The following is a 22,642-nucleotide window of genomic DNA, read 5'->3' on the forward strand; positions in this document are numbered from 1 at the left end:
AAGCAGCAAAACAGATGACTCTCCAAATTGGGGGAAAAAAACTTTTCAATACACTGTTGAAGAAAGCAAAGTGCAGATGGTGTGTTAGGTGTGTAGTATGTACAACCATTTCCATTTTTTAAAAAGGCAGAAAGACACACAGAGATGAATGCTTCTATATGCAGAGAATAAATCTGGAGAGAATCAAAGAAGCTGCTCATAGCAGGCCATGTGTGGTGGCTATGGGAGCACTTTGGGAGGCCAAGGCAGGTGAAGCACTTGAGGTCCAGAGTTCAAGACCAGCTTGGCCAACATGGTGAAACCCTGTCTCTACTAAAAAATACAAAAACTTAGATCGTGGTGGTGCACACCTGTAGTTCCAGCTACTTGGGAGGCTGAGGCAGGAGAATCATTTGAGCCTGGGAGGCGGAGGCTGCAGTGAGCTAAGATTGCACTATGGCACTGTAGCCTGGATGACAGAGTGAGACTCTGTCTCCAAAACAAAAAGAAACTGCTCATAGCAGCTACCTTTGAGGAGAGAGTATGTGGTGAGGGCAGGACAGGAGGCAGATGTCTCACTAAACTTTTTTGTGTACAACTCTTAAAAAAAAAAAACAAAACAAAACCAGATGGGAGATCTTTTTTTCTGACAATGCCTGATGAAAACAGACATAAAAATGGGTGGAGAGAAAAGATCGTATATTCTGAGATCATGGCCTCCTGAGGCTGATCCTTGGCAACTTCTTAAGGCCAGTTTCACTGCTTCAGGCCTCCATGGGGAGGGAAAGGTGAGATCTAATAATCTGCCTTAACCTGTAATTAAGGAACAAGAGCCAGGAAAACAAATCAGATACTGACCTGGAAGGGAGGCACCAGACTCAAAAGCACCCTGAGCTTGATGGAAAAACCCCAACACTTGTGTAAGCAACAGGTGACAAGATTTGTAAAGAAAAAGCGTAAAAACTAACAAAAGCATACATGCCTATGGGATTCACACTAAGTGCAATCAGAAAATTTCTGGTTCATCTTCACTTGACTGAGGAAAAAAGGTGGCACATGTAAAGTTCTGCCATGTGCTGCTGCAGGAAACCGACTTTCACTTACATATTTAGATAATCAACATTTTGTAAAAACGTCTACTAAAGGAAAACCTGTAAGCTGAAGTTAAAATAATATTCTGTAGATAAGAGGGACCAGTAACTAAGGAGACACATGCAGCATGGAAAAAAAAAAAGACTGTAAAACTGAGGGAAATCAGGTCAATTCTTTCTGTGGAATAAAGAGAAGACAATGCAAGATGCTCTCATTCAGTTGGCCTTTGAAAGCTAATCAGATTCTACAAGTGTAGATTAATGACCAGGCCGGCATCGAAGCTCTGTATTATGCTGAGGTTTTTCTTTCCCCAGGAGTGTCCTTTGCTATTCTGTCTGTGAGAGTCTTGCTCCCATTGGACAGCTTGTCCTCTCCTAACACTCCCACCCATGAGCTTGGTGTTCCGCCAGCTGCAGTTTTGCCCATTTTGATTGAACATACTGTGCTGCTGGAAACTTTTGACTGCATTGAAACATGAGCTGAAATCACATGCTAGCGAGCTGTCTCTGGGCTGCAGGGGAGGCCACCTCCACCTTACTGGCATGCCAGCAGAGTGCTGCCCCGACCTGTCTGTCCCAAAGACAGCGTGTGAGATACAGCAGGACTGCTCCGGCCCTTGGAAGCCCAACAAGAAGAATCAAATGAAGAAAAAATTGTAGCACCTGTCTTCAAAAACTGTGATCTGAGCTTGGTCTCTATGGAGGCCTTGGCGTTCAACGTTCTCCCCACTCCAGTGTGGCTAATAATGTATATTACAGCCAACTTAAGAAGGGCCTAGAATCAAATACTCTTCCAATTATGGTCACCCACCTACTTTTACTTTTTACTTTCAGATTTAGTTTGGTGACCATAATTGGGAGAATATTTACTGGTTAACAGTTACTTTTACCGTTAAAGTTACTTTTTAGATGGGGAATACTGAATATTTAATTATATAACATGCTCATTCCAGTTTAACAGATGGTAATAATAATTCATTTTATCTTAGTTTGGACCTGAGAGCTGGTTTAATGAGAGTTATCAAGTAGAGACAAGTACTTGCTAGAATGCTTCTATTTTTACAAAAGGTTCATTGTCCATTAATCAACATTTATGAACTGCCAATGATGTTTGTGCCAGGTCCTATAAAGCTGTAAGACTGTTAAAGACACTGAAATCTGAGGCTGTCTTTGCCTTACTCTGACACTCACCTAAGAAAAGATAAACTGTAAAAGTCAACTCAAAAAAGCACCATTTTGGCTGGGTGCGGTGGCTCACACCTGTAATCCCAGCACTTTAGGAGGCCGAGGCAGGGGGATCACAAGGTCAGGAGTTCAAGACAAGCCTGGCCCACATGGCAAAACCTCATCTCTACTAAAAATATAAAAATTAGCCAGGCATGGTGGTGGGCATCTATAATCTCAGCTACTCAGGAGGCTGAGACAGGAGAATCACTTGACCCAGGAGGCGGAGGCTGCAGTGAGCCAAGATCGTGCCATTGTACTCTAGCCTGGGCAACAAGAGCAAGACTCCGTCTCAAAAAATAAAATAAAAATAAAATAAAATAAGGACCGTCTTGGAAGATTCTTGACGATTTAAAAATGAACTGAGTAAAGATGTGAGGAAGAAATAGAGAACACCTCAATAACATTATCAAAGAACATCCAAGACCACCTTTTTTTTTTTTTTTTTTAAAGAGACAGGGTCTCGCTATGTTGCCCAGGTTGGACTCAATCAATTCTCAAGCCTCAGCCTCTTGAGTAGCTGGGACTACAGGCCTGCATCACTGTGCCAGCTCAAAACCATTTTGGTTTTTGTTTTTTTTGAGACAGAGTCTCACTCTGTCGCCCAGGCTGGAGTGCAGTGGTGTGATCTCAGCTCACTGCAACCTCCACCTCCAAGGTTCAGGCAATTCTCCTGCCTCAGCCTCCCGAGTAGCTGGGACTACAGGCACCTGCCACCACGTCCAGCTAATTTTTGCATTTTTAGTAGAGATGGGGTTTCACCATGTTGGCCAGGATGGTCTTGAACTCCTGGCCTCAAGTGATCTGCCCACCTCAGCCTCCCAAAATGCTGGAATTACAAGGATGAGCCACTGCACCCAGCCACTCAAGACCATTTTGATTCTGTTTCCTAAAAGTTCTATTTGATGCATGTATAAGAGGTCTAGAGAATCAGGAAGGTATTCTGATAAATGATGCAGATGTCTGTTTGTGTTCTTCCCTAACAATGTATGCAAAATCTTGTACAAGCAATGGCATGCCTGAACAATGACTCATTTCTCCAGCACAATAAATGTACTATATGTATCATGTGGTGTTGATATGAAAAATTGATATTCTGTAAGCCTGAAATAGTATTTTGACAGTCTTGTCAAATTTACTGGGTGTTTATCAGAATTCCACTTGGCTAAATTATCTGGTTCCAGCAAAATATCTTTCAAAGTCAAACCAAAAGGTCCTCTTGATGAGAACATTCTCAGTGTCTTCTTTTCATGGACATGTCTACCCCACTGCATTCAAGGGGGACAGGAGGGGACTATGAATGAGCCACGTCCTGCTCACGCTTAATGACGAGAGGAGAGATTACCTGTCGCTCAAGACGACCCCCTCAGCTTCGGGGGGAGCGATTGAGAGCTGGAATGGAGTGTTGAAGTAATGCTGCTGCTCATCTGATCGGTGCACAACTTCACCACCCCTGACAACCAGGAAGCCTGAATCGCCCAGGTTCGCTGTATGTAAGCGGTGGCTGGTTCTGTCCAGCACCACAATGCAGGCAGTGCTGCTACCTAGAAACAAAAATCATCTCCATTTATTTTTTCTTCCTAGGCTGCCTTTGCACACACATTTTAACCACATAACCCCAAAGAGCAACACACCATAATTTGAATCTCTGGCCTAAACAGGACCTTTCTTTCTTATGCTCCACATCCTCCACGAATGTCAATAATAACCTGATCAGAGTTAACATGGTGGGGAAAGAAAAAGGATTTGTATTATACACAGTAACTGGGTCACTGATGATCTGAATTCTTCCATTTGCAGAGATAGAAAGCAATAATGACTGGTATTTAATCACACTATTTCATTTCAACAGCACTGTCATCTATGCCAAATGCTCAAAAGCATGTTGTTGAGACATTAAATTTTAATACTTAAATGCCAGAATGAAAATGTTACATTTTCCCAACATTTCTTATTAGTCACTGGTAGGAAGCCTTCTCCACAAAATTCACTAACATTTAAGACAGGGCACATAATCATAATTTTAAACTAGATTTCCATCTGCTGAGGTCATGAAGAACTTTTATTGGAGACTAATGACCCACTCACTATGAGGTAACAAGACCAAATTTTTGCAGGCAGCTTGTGGAATCAACCTGTTCATTTGACAGAGACTCTGAGCAAAGAGCTCTGCATTGCTTTGCTGTGCATGGGCCACAGAATCGCCCCTAGACTGAAAGGCTAACAGCACAACTTAGCAGAGACAACTCTCGAGTCCTAAGTTAAGCCTATACCTACCTCTATCAGAAAAATAGCAACATAGGAAAATAGGCAGTTTACAAAGAAATAAGTGTGAAAAAATGACCACCTCACTAGTAACCCTTTTCGCCTATTAGTTTAACAAGGGTCAAAAGAAGATAATGCATGGTGTTGGCAAAGTGTAGGGAACATACCCACTGCACAGAAAATTCATTCTGCAGCAGTGAAAAGTAAAAGTAAACAACTTTTCTGGAGGACAAGATAGCCCTGAAAAGTGTATGTCCTTCGATCTAGCAATTCCATCTGTGAGAATTTATGATAAGAAAATAATTAGAGGGGCAAACAAGACTTAAATACAAAAATATTGCTTAAGATGAAGAACTAGAAACAATCTAAACATCTAAAATAAGGGACTGGCTAAATAAATTACAGTACATCCATACAGTGCAAAGACACACCATCACGTAAGACGCAGGAGTACAGGCTCCGGAGTCAGCCTGCCCATGTCTGAATCCTAGCTCTGCCACTTCCCTCCTCTGTGACTTAGGGTGAACTACTTAACCTCTCTGTGCCCCAGTTTCCTCATCTACAAAAACAGGGATAACAGTAAGTACCTCATAGAATTGTTTCTAATGATTAAAAGTAGTTAAGCCATGTCAAACCCATAACAGATAGTGTTAGCTATTTGATAGCCGTTAAAATTATGTTAAAGAAGGCTGGGCGTGGTGGCTCACGCCTATAATCCCAGCACTTTGGGAGGCTGAGGCGGGTGGATCTCGAGGTCAAGAGATCGAGACCATCCTGGTCAACATGGTGAAACCCCGTCTCTACTAAAAATACAAAACATTAGCTGGGTATGGTGGCGCGTGCCTGTAATCCCAGCTACTCAGGAGGCTGAGGCAGGAGAATTGCCTGAACCCAGGAGGCGGAGGTTGCGGTGAGCCGAGATCGCGCCATTGCACTCCAGCCTGGGTAACAAGAGCAAAACTCCGTCTCAAAAAAAAAAAAAAAAAAAAAAAAATTATGTTAAAGAAATATATTTGAAAGGAAAGGTGATAACTAAGTAAAATAAGTAGATTACAAACTTGTATGAAAGTTTCCTTAACAACAACAAAAAAGATGATGTCAAAACTTAAAGAACTGTACACTAAAGAAATTTACTAGAAGTAAATGTTCTTAAAAAAGCAACAATAGGCAAAGTCTAAATTGTTAACATGATGATTAAAAGCAAAACATGGCCGGGCGTGGTTGCTCACGCCTGTAATCCCAGCACTTTGGGAGGCCGAGGTGGGTGGATCACTGGAAGCCAGGAGTTTGAGACTAAGCCTGGCCAACATGGTGAAATTCCCCCCTCTCTACTAAAAATACAAAAAATTAGCTAGGCGTGGTGGTACAAGCCTGTGATCCCAGCTACTTGGGAGGCTGAGGTACAAGAATCATTTGAAACCGGGAGGTGGAGGTTTCAGTGAGCTGAGATTGTGCCACTGCACTGCAGCCTAGGCAACAGTGTGAGACCCTGTCTCAAAAAAAAGAAAAGAAAAAGTTGTAGGGGAATAAAATTTAAGTACGTATGTATTTACCTCATGGGGCTGCTGTGAGCACACAGTAGACTCAATTCAAGCTACCATTATTCTATGCACAAACATACACAGAAAAAAATCTGAAAGCATAATCATTCAAACATTAATAGTTTTTTTAGTGGGATTATGGCTAATTAATGTTTGTCCCAACAAAGTAATTTAAAAACACTTAAATATACATATCTTTCTCATGCTAATATTCAGAAATTCCATTTCCTTGTTATCTACAGTATATGCATTAGTACTAACCTCATGCTATGCTTGCCACTAAGTGTCAATGAAAAGCAAAGTAACTGTAATTCACTGGTAGTGCTGTCAGATAACCCGCTCCACAGCTTACAGTAAAGACTGCCCATTACCTTTTTCTTCCTAACTCAATGCACATCAACTCTAACCATTTATCATCAATAGATCACCACCCAAAACATCTTCTGAAAACTCATGGGATTATATTCTGAGAAAGAAAAACAACCTGAGTAGCACAGGCTTGAAAATTCTGCTGCAAGGACTCATGACTCATTATTACTCACTGATGAAGCCAGGCTATCCTTTGCTACTCTGTAGCAGTAACTTGCTGAGTTGGAATTAAAATGGTCCTGATTAGTGGCTGAGCTTCACTATCCAAAGCAACACCAACGAGTATGATCCCAGGCTTACAGAACCATATGGACTTGGAATATACCCTCCTCCTTTGCCTCCTCAAATTCCTGATGTGTGCATGTGGCTCAGGCCCCGGCAGCCTAATATTGGGAGAAGAGCTCATCATTCTCATGTGTTTGGAGAGGAACAAGCAGGCAAAGATGAGTAAGAAAAGTGGTGCTGAGAATCAGTGTTGGATGTTCAGACAAATGACCCATACAGACAGGAACCCAGGAGAGTCCCTCATGCTCAAATGGAAATTTTTTTTATCACCCTGCCCCTTATTTTGTAAACTACTACTAAGCCTTTTGTGTGGCAAAAAAGGGATAACCTTATTAGGACAAACCCAAGTTAAGATATGCTGGCTGCATAGGATCTTATCAATCCATTTAAGGTTTCTGAGGAAATAATACATGTCAACAACTAGCCTGTAATGCCCTTAGACCCAAATGCAGCTAGAAAATCAAAGAAATAAGTGGTTACAGCTACTAGCTTCCTTTTACTTTGGAATTGCTTTGTAGGCTTTTCAGCAGTTGCTGAATTAAAAAAAAATTATCTAATCTTGTAAAGTTGTCACAATTTATAAATATATCTAGCTGAAGTTCAGTAAAACTCAGCAGCCTGTCTTTGCCAAAATATGCTTGAGTTTTATTACAAACAGCCTAGGGATGTGTACGTTTTGTGAAAAAGAGGTGTGTGTCAAACATGGTGAAGGATTACTTCAGGGTGCCTTTTAGTAGAAAATAGGAATCACAATATTCAATGTAAGAAAATATTATTTTCTCTAATATTACATTTAAATTTACTTTATTAATATCTCCCAGTTACATGAAGGTGAACAGACAGAAAGGGAAAGTAGGAATAGGAAAAAAAAACAGCAAAAGCCAAAGCTTTTAAAGTGTAAAATCAGGATAATGTTTTCTAACCGGTTATCTGAAGTCAAAGTAAATGATGGGGGGTCAGGGGGTCAACACAGCCACTCTTGAGAACATGCAGGAGGCGGGTCCCTGGAATGTGTGTCTAGAGGCTCTCTCTCCATTTAAGCGTGAAGTAAGATCACAGGTTAAGTGGTTTGCCCAAAGACACAGAGCAAGTTGACAGAGAGGTGCTAGAAATAGAATCCAGACTGTTTCGCTGTGTCAGGCAAGCTTCAAACTGCATGTCCAAACAGGGGATTAAGACAAAGCAGTATATACTGAAACTGTAAGACAAGATCCCTCCGCAGTTAGAAGGAAAACAAGTTAGTTAATCACAGCACAAAGACAGAAGACTGCAGAGTGATAAAAAGAACTCTTACAAAGGACTTAAACTGAAGGCAATTCTACAACTGTGGTGATCTCCATTAACACTGAACAGGGGCTGATTTTAAATGTGCATGGTGACTGGGAGGAAGGTCTTCTAGTAACCAGGAAGATGCTGGCAATTAGCAGAAACTTAATAATACCCTTTCTGAGAATCTGCTGAGAAGGCTGGGTAAAAGTTCCTAGGAAACCGTTTAACAAACAAATGGAGAGGCGTGGCCAAAGGATGCTCCATTAGCCTATCAGATAAACAAACCCTAGATATTTGGTTTTAAGTTTTTGAATACAGGGTTATTGGGGAACTAATCTGTGCCAAGTTATTTCACCAGGCTAATCACCTGTTAGCAGTGTGGGGTGACCAAACACAACTTGAACTCATCACAGGTAATCAACTGAATTTTGCAGGCTAGATCCTTCCTTCCCTTCCTTTTGTTCTTCTTTCTTCTTTTACCATATTATAAATCCCTCATACAGTTTTAACTTTTTATATTTCTAAACTTGAAATATATGGAATCAGACTGTTAGGTGGAATTCTGCAATTTTCTCTCTTCCATTCACAACACGTTTCTAAGTACGGCATGCAGCTTTAAGTCACTTCTTTTCACAATGCATTTTTCTACAACAGACAGACTTTTTAGGTTGTCCCCAGTTTTCTGCTATGATTGGCAACATTTTGAGAACACTCTCATACCTATCTCTTGGTTCCTGTATTGTGCAAGAGTTCTCTAGTCTAGGGTAAACACCTGGAAGAGCAATTGCTGGGGCATACTATGTGATCGTATTTAATACCAAATTGTTTTCCAAAGTGGCTGTACCTATCCACATTCCCTCCAAGCAGTACTAAGTATTCTGGTTAGCCTAGTTTCTCTATCACACTCTGCTTAGTAGGAAGAGCCTCAGAAAAAAGCTGGGCTGATAAATGATTTTCTTGGTTTTGTTTTTAACTATCTAGAGGGCTTCTTTAGAGGATAACCCATAGGATATTCACTTACCGAGCAAAGGTACTTTATTTTGCAGCAACTCACAGTAGCTTGTGGTGAGAATTCCAATGGGATTACTAGGTACGAATCGTCCTTCTTTTACTAAACGTTCACACGTCCGCATTAAAGTCCCTGAGAACTGAGACGGATCAACTCCATAGTCTCTCCAGCCTCCTACGCCATCTGCAACCCCTGAAGAAAAAAAAATTACATTCAAAGAAGAATCTTATCAACTTCGCAGGAATTCTTACCTCTGTTTTCTCTTAACAGCTAATTTCACTACATGCCACTAAATCTGTTTACACCAAAATTCAGAATAAAAAGCACTTGCGTTTAATATATTCTATACTATCACTCCTAAGCCACAATCTCTACTTAGAATTTGGTCTTTCATATATTGATGAATAAACTTTTGAGCTACCACAGGGTGGCATTGCCTACCAGCCAAGAGTTCAATTTCAGCAGGATTAGCATCTGTGTATAGATATATTTGTGTCGTTAATACTTTGCTGTCTTTTATAAGAATGAAAACTGATTTTAAAGAAAATGCTGATGCTAGTGACGATACAATTGAGTCAGAGCTGGAGATCACAAAGAACATCAAAAGTGCCAACCTTTTAACTCCAAACATTGGTCAATCACTGGGAAATAAAGAACAAAATTGAGAACATATCCCATCCCCTCTCCTTCTACCCTGTACAGGGCAGCACTGTCCAACACAACAACAGCCACTCCACATGAGGCTACTGTGCACCTAAAATGGGGCTAGCCCAAGTAGAATCTCTAATTTTTGTATTCATTATTTACATAATGAAATCATATTGGTTAGGGGCATTGTGGTTCATGCCAATAATCCCAGCACTCTGGGAGGCTGAGGTGGGAGGATCACTTGAGCTCAGGAATTCAAGACCTGCTTGGACAACACAGTGAGACCCTGACTCTACTAAAAATAAAAAAAAATTAGCTGGGCATAGTGGTGTGCACCTGTAGTCCCAGCTACTCAGGAGGCTGAGGTGGGAGGACTGCTTGAGCCCAGGTGGTTGAGGCTACAGTGAGCCATGATTGCACTACTGCACTCCAGCATGGGTGACAGAGCAAAACCCAGTCTCAAAAAAAAAAAAAAAAAGGAAAATATAAAGAAAGAATATTTTGGATATAATGCACCAAAGAAAATGCATTATCGAGACTGATTTTCCTTTTATTTATTTACTTTTTTTTTTTGAGACAGAGTCTCGCTCTATCACCTAGGCTGGAGAGCAGTGGCGTGATCTCAGCTCACTGCAACCTCCACCTCCCGAGTTCAACCGATTCTCCGGCTTCAGCCTCCTAAGTAGCTAGGACTACAGATGCTTGACCGCAGGCCTGACTAATTTTTGTATTTTTAGTACAGACAGGGTTTTGCCATATTGGTCAGGCTGGTCTCAAACTCCCGACTTCAAGTGATCTGCCTACCTTGGCCTCCCAAAGTGCTGGGATTACAGGCACGAACCACTGCATCTGGCCAAATTTCACCTGTCTTAAAAAAAAATCAATTGTTATTATTTTTAGCCTTTTGCCCAGGCTGGAGCGTAGTGGTACGATCACAGCTTATTGTAGTCTTGAACTCCCAGGCTCAAGTAATCCTCCTACCTCAGCTTCCTGAGTAGCAAGGACTACAGGGTCATGCTACCACACCCAGCTAGTTTTTGACTGTCTGGCAATACAGAGACAGGATCTCACTGTATTGCCCAGGCTGGTTTTGAACTCCTGGGCTCAAGTGATACTCCTGCCTCAGCCTCCCAAATTGCTGGGATTACAGGCATGAGCCACCATGCCTGGCCTCTTTTTATTTTTAGTTAATATGAATACTAGGAAATTTAAAATTACATATGTGACTCACATTATATTTCTATTGGATAGTTCTGGTATATAGATTTTCATAGGCCCAAAGGGTTGCTGATGAGTTCAGTCTGCTTAAGGCTCCTTTATCAGGAGGAAACTAGTATTTAAGACAGTCAATTAAAATATCAAAGCCATCATACAATCTTTTACTCAAACTCTTGCAAAACACCAAGCTACTCTTTCTAACACTAAAACCAATTTCTATCTACTAAATTCAAAGACACTGAGAGAAAATGTCAAAAATGTACATTATTAAGGCTTTAAACAGCCTATCTGTAAGAAATATTAACAATGGATGCTTCAGAAATAAGTAACTAAAAACGATCCATGAACAAAATGGGAATTTTTGCCTTTTACTTCATACCATTCTGTATTTGTTTTAATTTTATTTATTTATTTATTTTGATATGGAGTCTCGCTCTGTCACCCAGGCTGGAGTGCAGTGGCGCAATCTCAGCTCACTGCAACCTCCACCTCCCAGGTTCAAGCAATTCTGTGCCTCAGCCTTGCGAGTAGCTGAGATTATAGGCGCCTGCCACCATGCCCGGCTAATTTTTATATTTTTAGTAGAGATGGGGTTTCACCATCCTGGCCAAGCTGGTCTTGAACTCCTGACCTTGTGATCCACTTGCCTCAGCCTCTCAAAGTGCTGGGATTACAGGTATGAGCCACCGCACTGGCCTTAATTTTATTTTTATCATGAGGATGTATCATATGATTTTTAAAAACGGGAATTTTATAATTTTTTAAACTTTCTGAGCATGAAACATCCTTCTCATACACACATTTTTTTGTACATTCAACTTTCTTTTAAGAATGCATTTGGGCCGGGCGCGGTGGCTCAAGCCTGTAATCCCAGCACTTTGGGAGGCCGAGGCGGGTGGATCACGAGGTCAAGAGATCGAGACCATCCTGGTCAGCACGGCGAAACCCCGTCTCTACTAAAAATACAAAAAATTAGCTGGGCATGGTGGCGCATGCCTGTAATCCCAGCTACTCAGGAGGCTGAGGCAGGAGAATTGCCTGAACCCAGGAGGCGGAGGTTGCGGTGAGCCGAGATCGCGCCATTGCACTCCAGCCTGGGTAACAAGAGCGAAACTCCGTCCCCACCAACAAAAAAAAAAAAAAAAAAAAAAAAAAGAATGCATTTGGTACAGGCCATGCATGGTAGCTCAAGCCAGTAATCCCAGCAATTTGGGAGGCTGAGGTGAGAAGTTCAAGACCAGCCTGGCTAACATGGTGAAACCCCGTCTCCACTATAAATAAAAAAATTAGCTGGGTATGGTGGTGTACACCTGTAGTCCCAGCTACTCTGGAGGCTAAGGCAGGAGAATCACTCGAACCTGGAAGGAGGAGGCTGCCATGAGCTGAGATCACGCCATTGCACTTCAGCCTGGGCAACAAGAGTGAAACTCCGCCTCAAAACAAAACATAACTACTGTGAAGCCTGTTGGTTTGCTGCTGTCATTTTTGAGGGGGGCCCATGGCGGTAGGAGCAATTGAACCTGGGAACAAACCTCACTTGAGCTGTGCCTAGACAATGTGAATTCCTGTGTTGCTAACAGAAGTGGTCTGCAAGCTCCTGTGCTCTGGAGGGAAGCATTTACTGGTAGGCTTTGATTTTTCTGCGTGTTAAAAAAATCCAGTCTTCTGATGATGTATACAAAACATTTCTAGAACATGGATTTGTGTTCACCTTAAACGTGAAAATAATCTATGAAAAAAAAATAACAAAAACAATGTATTTGGTACAAATGTAGGAGAGTACATATACATATACTCTCTGAATATGTATATATATGTATATATACATATGATACATATATATATATATAATATGCCTATATATACATCCCTGAAAAACTGACTTAACATCAATTGGACACATGAAACTCTATTTCTCTGGGGATGACAGTTATCAAACAGAAAGGGAACACATACTGAAAAAGTGAGAAGAAACAATTGGAAGACACAAAGAAGGTGACAAATAGTTTGTCACCACTGGGGCAGCAACTTTCCGCACCCATGTGACCAACCAATAAGCCAAATTTCACTACAGGGCAATTCCAAATTAGTTAATTAAAGTGATAAAAAGTCTGGGATTGGTTTCAAAATAATTAAGGGGTTAAAGGGGGAGTGATAGATGTACAGATAAAACAAGACTGGCCATGAATGGATGGTTGTTGACGCTGAATAGGAAGTACACCCATCTCTCTACTTTGATATATATTTGAAAATTTCCATAATACAACATTTAAATAATAACAACGATAATAACAAGTTTAAAAAGAAAAAAGGCCATTTTGCCTGCTGTGTGGAGAGCAAGAGCGGAAGGAGTTTGAGTGATCCGTGCTGGCAGTGTGGTTAGAGGCGTGCAAACATTTGGGATCCACGAAGCAGGACACGTGGATTGCGGGGTGAGGGTGAGGGAAAGAGAAGCAGCAGGGCTAACTAGGGATCTATCTTAAAAGGAATGGCATATTTCACTCCGTTTTTCAAGGAGTTGTGAGGAAATTTGGGAAAATTATATTAAGAGAATTTACTATCATTTAAATAGGAACTTCTTTGGAGAAATTCCTAGTTTACTAGGAGTAAGATTTCATCACAATTTAAAACACAATAATTTATGTTAAAACACAGCACACAATTATAAGCCTTGCAACACGATCTGATGAATCATTCTTTTCAAACCACTGCCTGCTCTGGGGAAGAATTTCTTCTTAACTAGTAGTCTCTGGTTCAACAACTACAATTAACTTTAAATACAAATTGGTTTCGTCTGCAAATGCCCTTCACAAGAAAACCATTAAAATCTAAGATAACGTTTAGAGTCGATCCTGGCACTCACTAAATAATCTGTCAGCAGGTTGAGTCTGACCTGACACAGCCCTTCAACATTAATCAGATTTCTCCCAGAATAGAGCGAAACCTTTCAGGCACCTGTTTGCTTTTTAACACGGGCATAGGACGCTGGGCAAAACACCACTGACCAAATCTTTTTAGGGGAGACAGAAACTCAAAAAGCATATAAACTTTTCAATAAAGCTGTAGGGAAAAAAGCCTTAATACAGTACATACATATAACTTACAAAGAACAAGTTATGTAAAGGGAAGAGTTGTGTTTGGGGTAAGATCCAGGCTAAAACTAGAATAAGTCACTACACATATATATGAAGCCTAATTTTATTGATATTAGGTGGTTGTTTCTACACAAAAATTAATAGGTCCTCTATTGCATAAACAATAGCTTCAGACTACAAAAAGCAAAATACTTTTTAAACAGTAGAACTGATCCAGATATAAAGGGAAATTTCATTCAGAATACATTTCAATGGTAAATAAAACGACTGTTTAAAGGAGAAATTGCTTAAGATCCCAAAGATGTCAAGAACGCAGCTATCAAACAGCAAAGGGTAAGCCTAAGAATACTCTAGGAGCAAATGGAGGTCACACATGGACCACCACATTGTACACACTGCACTTGGAAACAAGAGGGCTGAATGCAAGCCAGTCTCTGAGAAGCTCCCCTGCTAGTGGGGAGCTTGATTTCTCACAGAGAAACCAGACAAATGGCTCCCATAAATGCTGCTGTGGGAAGGTCAACAGCCAGTGGGTAGTGCTTACGGACACAAGAATGGAGCGCCTCAAGAACAGTGCCAGCCTACCCTGAAAGTGGCATTCAGATAGGCCCTGTGGGGGTCAGCCAGATTTCCTGGGCAGGGAAGGATAACAAGAGGAAAAGAAAGGCAGACAACTAGATGCTGGGTCTTGGATGAGCAGGGAGAAGCTGAAAAAACACAGGGCAGTAGCAGAGGTTATAGAAAACCAAGAATCCCAGTTCAAGAACTCTAAAATTCTTTACGCTACTGACGTGCGCTGTCTAACATGGGAGCCACTAGCCACATGTGGCTATTGAGTCTAAAATGTTGCTTTGTTTGGATTGAGAAGTGCTTGCTATTAAGTGTAAAATACATTCTGGATTCCAAAAACTTAGAACCAACAACAGAAAAACTGTAAAATGACTTAGTAATAGTTTTGTTTTCTTTTAAGAGATGGGGTCGTGGCCAGGCGCGGTGGCTCAAGCCTGTAATCCCAGCACTTTGGGAGGCCGAGGCGGGTGGATCATGAGGTCAAGAGATCGAGACCATCCTGGTCAACACGGTGAAACCCCGTCTCTACTAAAAATACAAAAAATTAGCTGGGCATGGTAGTGTGTGCCTGTAATCCCAGCTACTCAGGAGGCTGAGGCAGGAGAACTGCCTGAACCCAGGAGGCGGAGGTTGCGGTGAGCCGAGATCGCGCCATTGCACTCCAGCCTGGGTAACATGAGTGAAATTCCGTCTCAAAAAAAAAAAAAAAAAAAAAAGAGATGGGGTCTCACTCTGCAACCCAGGCTGGACTGGTGGCCTGATCATAGCTCACTGCAGCCTTGAACTCCTGGGCTCAAGCAATCCTCCCACCTCAGCCTCCTTAGTAGCTGGGATTACAGGTGCACATCAACATACCCAACTATTTTTTTTTTTGGTAAGTTTTTGTAGAAACAGGGTCTCACTATGTTGCCCAGGCTGGTCTCAAACTTCTGGGCTCAAGTGATCTCACATCTTGGCCTCCCAAAGTGCTGAGCTTATAGGCATGAGACCCTGGATCTGGCCAAGTTTAATTTACGTATTAGACATAGTTAAGAGGTTAACAACAATAAAACACAACAATTGGCAGGGCATAGTGGCTCACGCCTGTAGTCCCACCACTTTGGGAGGCCGAAGCGGGCGGATTGCAAGGTCAGGAGATCGAGACCCTCCTGGCCAACATGGTGAAATGCTGTCTCTACCAAAAATACAAAGATTAGCTGGGTGTGGTGGTGTGTGACTGCAGTCCCAGCTACTCGAGAGGCTGAGGCAGGAGAATCGCCTGAACCCGGGAGGCAGAGGTTGCAGTGGGCAGAGATCGCGCCACTGCACTCCAGCCTGGGTGACAGAGCAAGACTCCGTCTCAATAAAAATAAATAATAAAATAGAACAATTACAACAATATACTATAATAAATATTGTGTGAATATGGTCTCTGTCTATATTATTGTTAGGTACTGTCGGTGTATTAGTCCATTCTCACACTGCTGTGAAGAAATACCCGAGACTGCTAATTTATAAAGGAGTCAGTTTAACTGACTCACAGGTCTGCATGGCTGGAGAGGCCTCAGGAAACTTACAATCATTGCAGAAGGGGAAGCAAACACATCCTTCTTCACAGGGTGGCAGGAGACAGAAGTGCTGAGCAAAACGGAAAAAGCCCCTTATAAAACCATCAGACCTATGAGAATTCAGTCACCATCACAATGATAGCAGCATAGGGGTTTATGGAAAATACAATTCAAGATTTGGGTGGGGACACAGCCAAACCACGTCACAGGGTAACTGAAACCTCAAATAAGGGGAAACTACTGTTTCTGGATCTGGTGAATGAGAAAGTATTGATTAGATTATTCCACAGTTGGCAAGGGTGTGTAAATGCCTTTAAAAGACATTTAATTCTGTCTTGGATAGGTCAAACTTTAGGTGCCAGCAGGGCATTTCTGTGGAAGTGTTGTGTATAAAGTGAGGAACTATGAGTCAGCTGGCAAGGCCAGTTGGGGCTGGAAAATCTGATAGCTGACACCTTAGTGGTGAATGAGACGCTCAGGTAGGGTATCCAGTTTGTCAGAATGATATAATCTCCATGGAGGTAGAGAGAAGTAAAGCTAAAAAGTAGGCTGAATTAATAACTAGAAAGGCCTTGAATGCCACGATAAAGAGGTTGCACTGAATATAGAAGCTATTTCCTTTGGTTCACTGTAATCATCTTATGTCTCCATTAATAACATTCTGTGAGCACACATCTAGCTTAAGTGTTTCCTTTGACCCACAATCCAATTAAAACCATTATTGGGTTAAGATAATGATTACGTATCAGAAATAGCTGAGCAAAAGGTTGAGAAAAGACCATATGGTACAGAAAAATCCTTTCAACGGAAATGTCAGTTTTAAGAATCGAATCGAGTAACTAGAAAATAGTTACAGTATTCATGTTTTTACTAAGTATTTTATTAGGTTTTCCATAGACTAATATTATTTCTTTTTTTTTTTTTTTTGAGACGGAGTTTCGCTCTTGTTACCCAGGCTGGAGTGCAATGGTGCGATCTCGGCTCACCACAACCTCCGCCTCCTGGGTTCAAGCAATTCTCTTGCCTCAGCCTCCTGAGTAGCTGGGACTACAGGCGTGTACCACCATGCCCAGCTAATTTTTGTATTTTTAGTAGAGACGGGGTTTCACCTTGTTGACCAGGATGGTCTCGATCTCTTGACCTCGTGATCCACCCGCCTTGGCCTCCCAAAGTGCTGGGATTATAGGCGTGAGCCACCGCGCCCGGCCTCTTTTTCTTTTTTTAACAGCATGTTGCTCTGTCACCCAGGCAGGAGTGCGGTAGTGCAAACATAGCTCAATGTAACTTTGAACTTCTGGGTTCAAGAGATCCTCCCACTTCAGCCTCCAGAGTAGCTAATTTTTAAAAGAAAATTAGCTAATACAACTAATTTTTAAAAGAAATTTTTTGTAGAAATGCAGGCTCATTATGTTGCCCAGGCTGGTCTCAAACTCCTGGGCTCAAGTGATCCTCCTGCTTCAGTCTCCCAAAGTGCTGGGATTACAAGCAAAAATCACCATGCCTGATCTCACAGACTGATTTTCTCTACAGTTAAGGGTTAAAAGGGAAGCAAAAAGAGTAATTCTGGGTGTCTGCCATCATTAAGTGTATCTTTTCATAAGAAAAAAAAAAATTTTTTTTTTTTTTTTTAAAGAAATGGGGTCTTGGGCCCAGGGCAGTGTTCATGCCTATAATCCAGCACTTTGGGAAGCCAAGGTGGGTAGATCACTTGAGCTCAGGAGTTCAGCCTGATCAACATGGTGAAACCCCATCTCTACTAAAAATACAAAAATTAGACAGGCCTAGTGGCATGTGCCTGTAGTCCCAGCTTCTTGGGAGGCTGAGGCAGCAGAATTGCTTAAACCCGGAGGCGGAGATTGCAGTGAGCCAACATCACCATCACAGCACTCCAGCCTGAGCGATAGGGCAAGACTCCGCCTCAGGAAAAAAAAAGAAATGAGGTCTCACTCAGTCACTCAGACTAGAATGCAGTAGTGCAGTAATAGCTCACTGCAGCTTCAAACTCTTGAGCTCAAGAGATTCTCCCATTTCAGCCTCCCGAATAGCTGGAACTACAGAAACATGCCACCATACTCATTTATTTCTTGTAGAGACGGGGAATTCGCCATGTTGCTCAGGGTGGTCTTGAACTCCTGGGCTCAAGTGATCCTCGTTTCCACCTCCCAAATGCTAGAATTACAGGAATGGGCCACTGAGCCCAGCCAAGAAGAAAATTCTTAAGCAATTTTCATTTTTCTTTTTTCATTTTCATTTTTCTTTTGAGACAGAGTTTCACTCCTGTTGCCCAGGCTGAAGTGCAATGGCATGCTCTCAGCTCAATGCAACCTCCACATGCTGAGTTCAAGCGATTCTCCTGCCTCAGACTCCCAAGTAGCTGGGATTATAGACATGTGCCACCATGCCCAGCCAATTTTGTATTTTTAGTAGAGACGGGGTTTCTCCATGTTGGTCAGGCTGGTTTCAAACTCCTGACCTAAGGTAATCCACCCACTTCAGCCTCCCAAAGGGCTGTGATTACACGTGTGAGCCACCATACCTGGCCCTAGCAATTTTGATTTTTCTAATTAACACATTTTTGTCTTTGCCAAAATGGTATAACCATGTAAAATGGTAGTTACAACCAGGCATGGTAGCTTATACCTGTAATCCCAGCATTTTGGGAGGCTAAGGCAGGAGGATCATTTGAGCCTAGGAGTTCTAGACCAACCTGGGCAACACAGCAAAACTCGTCTCTACAAAAAAATTTAAAAATCAGCCAGGCATGGTGGCACACACCTGTGGTCCCAGCTAAACAGGAGGCTGAGGGTGGGAGGACTGCTTCAGTCCAGGAGGTTAATGCTGCCATAAGCCATGATCACACTACCTGCACTTCAGCCTAAGCGACAGACAGAGCAAGACCCCGTCTCAAAAAAAAAAAAAAAAGATGGTTATAACCAAATGATAGCCGTCTATCTTAAAAATCCTATCTTCCCAATTACACAGTCACCTAACTGTGTAATTGCAAAAGGCTCACTGTAAGAAAAACTTCTGAATCAGTCAAAATCAGCAGGAGCCTCTCCAGTACTATCCTCCATTTTCCGCCATCAGCATGATGTTGCAATTATTTTAAACCCCTCCTACTGCACTCATCTTCAGACATGCAGTTACCTACAAAGCAAATGTCTTCAAGAAAAGTGATGCCTAAAGAATACTACATTTCAATTTTAATATAAACATCAATGAAGAAAAACAATTTCATTTCGTCCAAAAATATATTTAACGTACACTCTGGCAGAATTTTAAATATTAAGTTGTACCCAAAGGTAATGGCTTTATTCCTTGCATCTTTGATAACCTCCAGGCATCTTACATAAAGCCGCACATTCCAAAGATGCATACTGGTTCTACACGGATTATCTTTCCATCAGTGAAACACATCTCCTGCCTACTAGGATGGGTACTTGATAGCGAATTGAAACTCTAGAGGAGAAACTGAGTAAGAATCTGGCAGGATCACAAGAGTTGAATAACAAAAGTATCAGGAGACGCTCTGCACTTTGAGGAATAAGGATACCCGCTTTTACAGACTTTCTGCAGCAAGAAGCCATCTAATAAGAAAGAAGGCTAAGCAATATTTATTGCAGTATGACAGCCATCTTCTTTTCAGATGCTGAGGCTTTTCAAAGACTATAGTGTTCTCAGAGCCAACCTCATTTGTCTAAAGACGTCACAGAACAAAGCACTAAAACTAGAAAAAAAAAAAAAAAAAAAAAAGAGATCAGAGTAGAAACTCAATTTCCTATGAAATGGAACAGATCACATTTGTATCAACATTCCTTTTTTTTTTCTTTTCTTTTTTGAGATGGAGTCTCACTCTGTGGCCCAGGATGGAGTGCAGTGGTGCAATCCTGGCTCACTGCAACCTCCGCCTCCTGGGTTCAAGCGACTCTCCTAACTCAGCCTCCTGAGTAGCTGGGATTACAGGCACCCATCACCACACTTGGCTAATTTTTGTACTTGTAGTAGAGATGTGGGGTTTCGCTATGTTGGCCAGACTGGTCTCAAACTCCTGACCTCAAGTGACCGCCTCCCCACCGCCTTGGCTTCCCAAAGTGCTGGTATTACAGGTATGAGACATCACATATGGCCTATATCACCAGTACTTCTTTCTTTCTTTTTTTTTTTTTAATCAATATTTCTTAAAACTCAACTATTTGGGAACTTAAGAACACTCCCAACCAGGTGCAGTAGCTCATGCCTGTAATCCCAGGATTGTGGGAGGTTGACGCAGGCGGATCACTTGAGTTCAGGAGTTTGAGAGCAAACTGGGCAACATGGTGAAACCTCCATCTCTACTGAAAATACAAAAAATTAGCCAGGCACAGTGACACACCACTGTGGTCCCAGCAGCTTGGGGGCTGAGGTAGAAGGATCGCTTGAGGCCAGGAGCTGTGAACGTGTCACTATACTCCAGCCTGCATGAAACAGCAAAACGCATCTCAAAACGACTCCCCCAAAAAACAAAAACACTCCCCTGTGATTCAGGACTGTGAAATGTTGTATCTGTAAATAATTATCCCAAAGGAAGGGTTGCTTGAGCCCAGGAGGTTGAGGCTGCAGTGAGCGATCACTGTGCTACTACAATACAGCCTGGATGAAAGAGCAAGACACTGTCTCCACTTTAAAATAAATTTTAAAAAAATCCAAAGGGAATGAAAAGCAGGATTACTTGAAAAAAAAATTCAACAAATGTATTCTGTCAAGTTATACAGAAAAATGACATTTGCTTCTTGACTAACAACAGTCCTTTCACTTCTATGAAGGTAAAATTATAGATTATGCTGCACTTCCTGTTTTAACAAGCAAGTGAAACATTCCCTTTGCAAGAAGTTTCCAGCCTGGCACAGTGGCTCACACCTCTAATCCCAGCACTTTCGGAGGCTGAGGTGGGCAAATCACTTGAGGTCAGGAGTTTGAGACCAGCCTGGCCAACATGGTGAAACTTCATCTCTACTAAAAATACAAAAATTAGCTGGGTGTGGTAGCGCATACCTGTAATACCAGCTAGTTGGGTGGCTGAGGCAGGAGAATAACTGGAACCTGGGAAGCAGAGGTTGGAGTGGGCCATGATGGCACCACTGCACTCCAGCCTGGGCAACAGAGTGAGACTCTGTCTCAGAAAAAAAAAAAAAAAAGAAAGAAAGAAAAAAAGAAGAAAGAAGTTTCTGGCTGGGCACAGTGGCTCATACCTGTAATCCTAGCACTTTGGGAGGCCGAGGTGGGCAGATCACCTGAGATCAGGAGTTCGAGACCAGCCTGGCCAACATGGTGAAACCCTGTCTCTACTAAACATACAAAATTAGCTGTGTGTGATGTAGTAGTCCCAGCTACTCCGGAGGCTGAGACAAGAGAATTGCTTGAACCTGGGAGGCAGGGGTTGCAGTGAGCAGGGATCAGGCCATTGCACTCCAGCCTGGGCAAAAGGGCAAGACTCCATTAAAAAAAAAAAAAAAAGAAATAAAAGAAAAGAAGTTTCCATTCTGCATTAATCAAATGAAACCTGCATATTTTGATTCTCCAGAGACCAAGACTACGTCAAGAACAAGATCTCTAAGATCTCTAAGCAGAACAGTTAATTCAAAAGTGAAGGTAACGAAGCTCAAAGGATGGAAAGGTTCAACCCTATTGTAAAATATGTGAAAATGGCTAGGTGCAGTGGCTCATGCCTGTAATCCCAGCACTTTGAGAGGCCAAGTCGGGCAGATCTCCTGAGGTCAAGAGTTCGATATCAGCCTGACCAACATGGAGAAATCCCATCTCTACTAAAAATACAAAATTAGCAGGGCATGGTAGCACATGCCTGTAATCCCAGCTACTCAGAAGGCTGAGGCAGGAGAATCGCTTGAACCTGGGAGGCAAAGGTTGCAGTAAGGCAAGATTGTGCCATTGCACTCCAAGAGCAAAACTGTGTGAAAATGAAAATAAATAAATAAAAATAAAGGCCAGGCACAGTGGCTCATGCCTGTAATCCCAGCACTTTGGGAGGCCAAGGTGGGTGAAACACAAGGTCAGGAGATCTAGACCATCCTGGACAACATGGAGAAACCCTGTCTCTACAAAAATACAAAAATTAGTTGGGTGTGTTGGTGCACACCTGCAATCCCAGCTACTTGGGAAGCTGAGGCAGAAGAATTGCTAGAACACAGGAGGTAGAGGTTGCAGTGAGCCAAGATTGTTTCACTGCACTCCAGCCTGGTGACAGAGTGAGACTCTTGTCTAAAAAAAAAAAAAAAAAAAAAAAAAAAAGTGTAAAAATGAAACCTACAGGCAAAAACTCAAATAAATCAAAGCTAGAAGGGCCGGGCGCGGTGGCTCACGCCTGTAATCCCAGCACTTTGGGAGGCCGAGGCGGGTGGATCACGAGGCCAAGAGATCGAGACCATCCTGGTCAACATGGTGAAACCCCGTCTCTACTAAAAATACAAAAAATCAGCTGGGCATGGTGACACGTGCCTGTAATCCCAGCGACTCAGGAGGCTGAGGCAGGAGAATT

The 22,642-nt window shown here is 42.1% G+C and overlaps 1 protein-coding gene across 1 annotated transcript in view; it reads right to left on the reverse strand.

The window, feature by feature from the left end:
- Positions 1-22,642, reverse strand: part of PPTC7 (protein phosphatase targeting COQ7) — a 49,770-nt gene that overhangs the window by 7,797 nt on the left and 19,331 nt on the right. The window contains exons 2-3 of the mRNA XM_032239378.1: positions 9,045-9,224; positions 3,640-3,838 (exon numbers count right to left, since the gene is read on the reverse strand). Coding sequence (XP_032095269.1) covers positions 3,640-3,838; positions 9,045-9,224 — 379 coding nt within the window. The remainder of the gene's footprint in view (positions 1-3,639; positions 3,839-9,044; positions 9,225-22,642) is intronic.

The sequence above is a fragment of the Sapajus apella genome, unplaced genomic scaffold (assembly GCF_009761245.1).
Source record: "Sapajus apella isolate SASKATOON/1434 unplaced genomic scaffold, GSC_monkey_1.0 scaffold2, whole genome shotgun sequence".
In the NCBI taxonomy this organism is placed as follows: Eukaryota; Metazoa; Chordata; class Mammalia; order Primates; family Cebidae; genus Sapajus; species Sapajus apella.